Source organism: Amblyraja radiata, chromosome 21 (assembly GCF_010909765.2).
Source record: "Amblyraja radiata isolate CabotCenter1 chromosome 21, sAmbRad1.1.pri, whole genome shotgun sequence".
Lineage (NCBI taxonomy): Eukaryota > Metazoa > Chordata > Chondrichthyes > Rajiformes > Rajidae > Amblyraja > Amblyraja radiata.
In genome coordinates, this window is record NC_045976.1 from 3,301,577 (window position 1) to 3,307,585 (window position 6,009).

General features: G+C 50.0%; 1 protein-coding gene across 1 annotated transcript in view; it reads right to left on the minus strand.

The window, feature by feature from the left end:
* Positions 1–4,015: 4,015 nt before the first annotated feature.
* Positions 4,016–6,009, minus strand: part of LOC116984953 (myc-associated zinc finger protein-like) — a 37,162-nt gene continuing 35,168 nt past the window's right edge. The window contains exons 3-4 of the mRNA XM_033039315.1: positions 4,394–4,669; positions 4,016–4,225 (exon numbers count right to left, since the gene is read on the minus strand). Of these exons, the coding sequence (XP_032895206.1) occupies positions 4,079–4,225; positions 4,394–4,669 (423 nt within the window). The 3' untranslated portion in view covers positions 4,016–4,078. The remainder of the gene's footprint in view (positions 4,226–4,393; positions 4,670–6,009) is intronic.

Here is a 6,009-nt window from a genome sequence, read left to right on the forward strand (position 1 = left end):
GCACGGACTTGTAGGGCCGAGGTGGCCTGTTTTCGTGCTGTAATTGTTATATGGTTATATGGTAACTATACCTTAATTGGTGCATGTGACAATAAATGTGAACTTGAACTGGAAGTTAATAAGTAGACTAATTTTGGTAGGTCGGCATTGTTGTAGACCCAGCATTTTATGTGACCTTTGTGTTTGCCAGTGGGTTTTCTGGATTCAGTAGTAAACTGTCACCAGAATGATAGACTTGGAGGTCAGAACCAGTACAAGTAAAAGAAGTGTTTGTTTGTGGTAGAATCGCATGATGGATTAATGATTACTATCACACTGCATGTTCCTGATGGTCAGCCGTGTATTCAGCATTGGTGTTTAAATGGGAGTCTCATTGCTGGAATGTTAAAGAAAGAACTACAGACGCTGGTAAAATCGAAAGGAGACACAAACTGCTGGAGAAACTCAGCGGGCGAGGCAGCATCTATGGAGAGAAGGAATTGGCAATGTTTCAGTTTGAGACCCTTCTTCTGACTGATGTCAGAGGAGAGGGCTGGATAAAGAAAGAATGTCGGCAGAGACAGTAAGACTAGTGGGGAAACGAGGAAGGGGAAGGGATGGGATATGAGGTGCGGTTCCTCCAATTAGCGCTGGGTATCACTCTGCCGATGGAGTCCTAAGACAGAAAGATCAGATTGGGACTGGGAGGGGGAGTAAGTGCTGGGTCGCCGGGAGCGTCTTCGCTTGGCCTCGCCCATGTAGAGAAGATGAAACTGGAATATGGATGCAGTAGATGAGGTTGGAGGGAGGTACAAACTTGCTGTAATACTGATTGTAATCTAACATAGATAAGGATAATATTCTTAAAACAAGCTCATTAAATTGTTTATGTAGGAGCGGCACAAAAAGGGCAACAGACCAAATCACTCGAAGGAGTGAAGTGAAATGTGGAAAGATTCTTACTAAGATTGAAAGTAAAAGGCTCTGGAAGTAATCTCGGCTGCATCTCATTTTGAGATTAAGCACTGAGGCCCAATTGTCTTGTGGTGTCTTTTTTTAACAAGTTTTGTTCAGATTGATGTTATGTTTTACAAGTTATTCACATGTTTAACTTTACAAAATCCCACCTTGACAACACTTGCTTCCACCTGCACACTGGCAGTTACAGCTATGATGCCACAATGGGATCCAATCCTTGCTGGCCCTCCCCAGGGCCAGCAAGGATTTAAAAACAGGGAGGCTGAAGAGGAGGGGGAGGGGAGGGAGTGCTGGGGGAGGCAGGGGAAGTGCAATTGGATTATTTTTTAAATACTTGGCAGCAAGTGCAATTGGGAGGCTGAAGTGGAGGGGAGAGAGTACTGGGGGATAATGGGGAAATAAGCTGTCCGTGCACATTTGGGGGCTTTGGGTGAGTTGCGGATTATTGCATTGGGGGAACAGGTGAGTGGTGGAATATTGCATTACGGGAGCTGGTTGCGTTGGGGGATCAGGCCTACCGTGTGACATGGAACCAACGGGTCCTGCTTGGTCTGGTACCAAGCTAAACGTTTCTATCAGCAGAGATGAGCAATGTTCATCATTGAAGGATTAAATGGCTTAAAACAGTGGGATTGGGGAAGAATAGCCTGAACCAAAATGTAACATTGTTTGCGCTCAAAAAGTATGTTGTGCAGAATGTGTATAATTATTTCCCCTTTTTCTTCTGCAACATTGGTGATGGCTGCGTTAGAAAAAGGTGACAGTGTTCACTCGGATTTGACCACAATTCAATCAATGAATCATATTTTGTACAGCTAATCCATTATTTGACAGACATACCTTGCAGTACAAATCGTCAGTCACTTCATAAAGGCAAGAGTGGGCATGTTGCTATAGAAACTCCTCAGAGGAATGAACCTTGTAGGAAAGGAAACATTTCCTAATCTAATCAAATCCATTAAACAAATAAAGCACAACAGCAGCCAAACGATATTGCCATCTGCAGGAACTATCTTTGAAGTAGTGGGGAGGTGTGCAACTGCCCTACAGCTAGAGATATGCATGGTGATAATAATTTCTTATCATTTCTGAAGATGGTTAGCATTTCCGTTCATTATTGATAACAATATGAATTCTGTAGAATTCCGAAAAACACAGTGAGGTCAGGAAAAAACTGGTTTTATTTGTTACGTAAAGCACAAATGCATCAAGACTCTCTTTAAAAAAAACACATTTAAATGCCTTTGAGTTTTGGGGCCAGTGGCAGCCAGCTGGTACTGTGAGCAGTCGGCTGTGTGCAGCTTGGCTCACTTTAGCATTTTCACTTGACTACAGTATGGATGAGAAGATGCTGGTACTGTTGATGGTCTGCTTCTCCACAGGGCCAAGGAAGGGCTTATATTAGGAACACTTCTCCATCCGTTTCCCACCCAGGATGGCTGACCTGCTGAGTTCTACCGGCACTTTGGAGGGGAATCAAGACTCCAGGACTTGATTAGAAGGGGTGGGGGGGGGGGGGGGGGGGGGGGTCTCCTTAATTTGGAGAATTCAATGTTCATGTAATTGGGCTGTTCCTCCAGTTTGTGTGTTACATCACTCTGACAATGGAGAAGGCCCAGGCAAAAAGGTCAGTGTGGGAGTGGGAAGGGGAGCTAAAATGGTTGGCAACTGAGAGTCTTTGTGTTTGGTCCTTATCCGTCCTTAGCCTTGGCGGACCGAGCGCAATGCAGAGTGGGGGGATCGAGGACCAGATAGAAGAAACAGTAGATGCTGGTTTACAAAAAGAGACACAATCTCCTGGAGTAACTTGCACGTCTGAAGAGCATGGACAGGCAACATTCTAGGTCAGGACCCTTCTTCAGACTGCTTGGTGTGGGGGTGGAGAAAGTTGGAAAGAAGAGGTAGGAGTGGTCGCCTTAGATTCCCTTCCCTCTACAGATGCCGCCTGACCCACTGAATTCCTCCACCGCTTTAGAGGGAATGGACAGACAACGTTTTGAGGCGGGACCCATCTTCAGACTGTGTGGATAGGGTAGGGGGAGGAAGCTGGATTAGAGCGATGGGGCTGGCAAAGCCTGGCAAGTGATAGTGGACACAAAAATGCTGGAGTAACTCAGCGGGACAGGCAGCTTCTCTACAGAGAAGGAATGTGTGATTCAGATTGAGACCCTTCTTCAGAAGTGAAGGTGGATATAGGGTGAGGGGAGACACAAGAACTGCAGATGCTGGAATATTGCACATAACACAATTTAGGTAGATGCACAGAATCTCTTGCCCAGACTGGGGGAGTCGAGGACCAGAGGACATGGGTTCAAGGTGAATGGGAAAAGATTTAAAAGGAAACTGAGGGGTAACATTTTCACACTGTGGGAGTATGGAACAAACTGTCAGAGGAGGTGGTTGAGGCCGGGACTATCCCAAGAAACAGTTAGACAGTTACATGGATAGGACAAGTTTGGGGTGATTTGGAACAAACACAGGCAGATGGGACTAGTGTAGCTGGGACATGTTGGTCGGTGTGGGAAAGTTGGGCCGAAGGGCATGTTTCCACACTGTATAACTTTATGACTAACACAAAGTGCGGGAGTAACTCGGCGGGTCAGGCAGTATCTGCGGAGAACATGGATAGGTGACATTCACAGAGTGCTGGAGTAACTCAGCGGAACAGGCAGCATCTCTGTAGACAAGGAATGGGTGACGTTTCAGGTCGACACTGAAGATGGGTCTGGACCCTGAAACGTTACCCATTCCTTCCTGCATTTTGTGTTTACCTAAACTGTGCCTATCTATCAACGTGGCGATGTGCCAGCAGGCTGGAGGAGTGGGCAAAGGCCTTGCCGCAGAGCGGGCAGGTGAAGGGGCGCTGGCCGGTGTGCACTCGCCGGTGCTCCAGCAGGTGGTCAAGGCGGGTGAAACCCTTACCACAGGATGAGCAGGGGAAGGGACGCTCACCGCTGTGGGTGCGCCGATGCTGCCACAGGCTGGACATGCGGGTGAAAACCTTGCCAAACTCAGCGCACACAAAGGATCTCTCTCCGGTGTGTATCCGCTGGTGCTCCGCAGCCCCCATGCTCTCTTGTCACAGTGGGAGCAGCTACTCACCAGCGTAGGTCCGCCGGTGCTATAGCAACCTCTGTGAGCTGTCAAATTCCTCACCACAGTACGGGCAGTCGTAGGGCTGGCCACTGGTATGCACGCGCTGGTGAGACAGGGCGTAGGAGGCCTTGGCTAAGCGCTCACCACACACCGGGCTGGGGAAGGGACGGTCCCCGTCGTGCACCCGCTGGTGGGACAGCAGATTGGGTGAGTTGTTGAATCCCTTGCCACAATGGACGCAGGTGAAGAGACGCTCGCCGGTGTGGGCGCGCTGATGGGACAGCAGGTTGCTGGAACTGGTGAAGTGCTTGCCGCACTGGGCACAGGTGAAGGGACGCTCGTCGGTGTGCACCCGCTGATGGGACAGCAGCTTGGAGGAGCTGGTGAAGCCCTTGCCGCACTGGGCGCAGGTGTAGGGACGCTCGCCGGTGTGGGTGCGCTGTTGCGTCAGCAGGTTGTTAAACTGGGTGAAGCCCTTGCCGCACCGGGCACAGGTGTTGGGGCGCTCACCAGTGTGGGTGCGCTGGTGCACCAGCAGTCTGCTGTAGCTGGTGAAGCCCTTGCAGCACTGGGCACAGGAGTAGGGCCGTTCCCTTGTGTGCACGTGCCTGTGCACCTTCAGGTGTTTGGACGACTTGAAGCCTTTGTTGCAGTTGGAGCAGGTGAAGGGCCGCTCACTGCTGTGCACCCGCCGGTGATCACACAACGCCGATGACTGGGCAAAGCTCTTGCCGCAGGTGGAGCAGCAATAGGGCTTCTCGCCCGTGTGCACCCGCCGGTGCTTCTTCAGTTGATTCGCTGTCTTGAAGCTCTTGCCGCAGTCGGAGCAGGTGAATGGCCTCTCGCTGGAGTACACGAGGTTATGCTGCACCAAGATATTGGAGCTGGTGAAGCTCTTGCCGCACTCCGAGCAGTCGAAGGGGCGTTCTCCCGTGTGCACCCTGGCCGCCGTCAATGGTAGCTCACGTCCTCATCACTCCTTCTACAGCAACGGCTACTAACCCTGCAGGAGGGGAACACAGAGGGTCAACAAGCTGGCAAACAGGACATTACTAGCACATATTAGGTGCGTTTATGGTGGAGGAAACCGTTATATAATTCTGCGCGGCACAGTTGCTGCCTCACCGCCAGAGACCCGGGTTCAATCCTGACTACGGGTGCTGTCTGTGTGGGGTTTGTACATTGTCCCCTTGACCTCCGTGGGTTTTCACCCCGGGTGCTCCAGTTTCCTCCAACATTTCAAAGACGTTCAGGGTTGTAGATTAATCGGCCTCCGCAAAATTGTAAATTGTCCCTAATGTGCGTAGGACAGTGCTAGTGAGTATTAGAAGCGCCTTGAGTATTAGAAAGGCGCTATATAAATCCCATCCATTATTATTATTATTAGTGTACAGGGTGATCGTTGGTCGGCGCGGACTCTCACTGTCTCTCTCTCTCTCTCCATCTCTCTCTCTCTCTCTCTCTCTCTTTCTTTATATCTCTCTTTCTCTCAGCCATTCTCTCCGTTTCTCTGTCTCTCTCTATCTGTCTCTCTCTCTTTCTTTCTCTCTCACTGCCTCTCTCTCTCTCCTATCTCTCTCTGCCCCTCTCTCTGTCTCTTTCTCTGTACCTGGCCCTCTCTCTGTCTCCGTCTCTGTCTCTCTCTCTCTGCCTCTCACTCTTTCTCATTGTCTTTCTCTCCCCTCTCTCTCCGTATCTCACTCTCTCTTTCTCTCTCTCTCTCTTTCTCCCTCTCTCTGTCTCTCTTTCTGCCCCTCTCTCTCTGTCGCTGTCTCTCTGTCTCTCTCTCGCTGTCTCTCTGTCTCTCTCTCCCGCTGTCTCTCTCTGTATCTGTTACTCTCTCTGTTTCTCTCAGTCTCGCTCCCTCCTTCACCCTGTCTCTCTCCCTCTTTGTGTCTCTCTTTCTCCTTCGCTTTCTCCCTCGCTTTCTCCCTCTTATGCCTCTGTCTCTCCTCT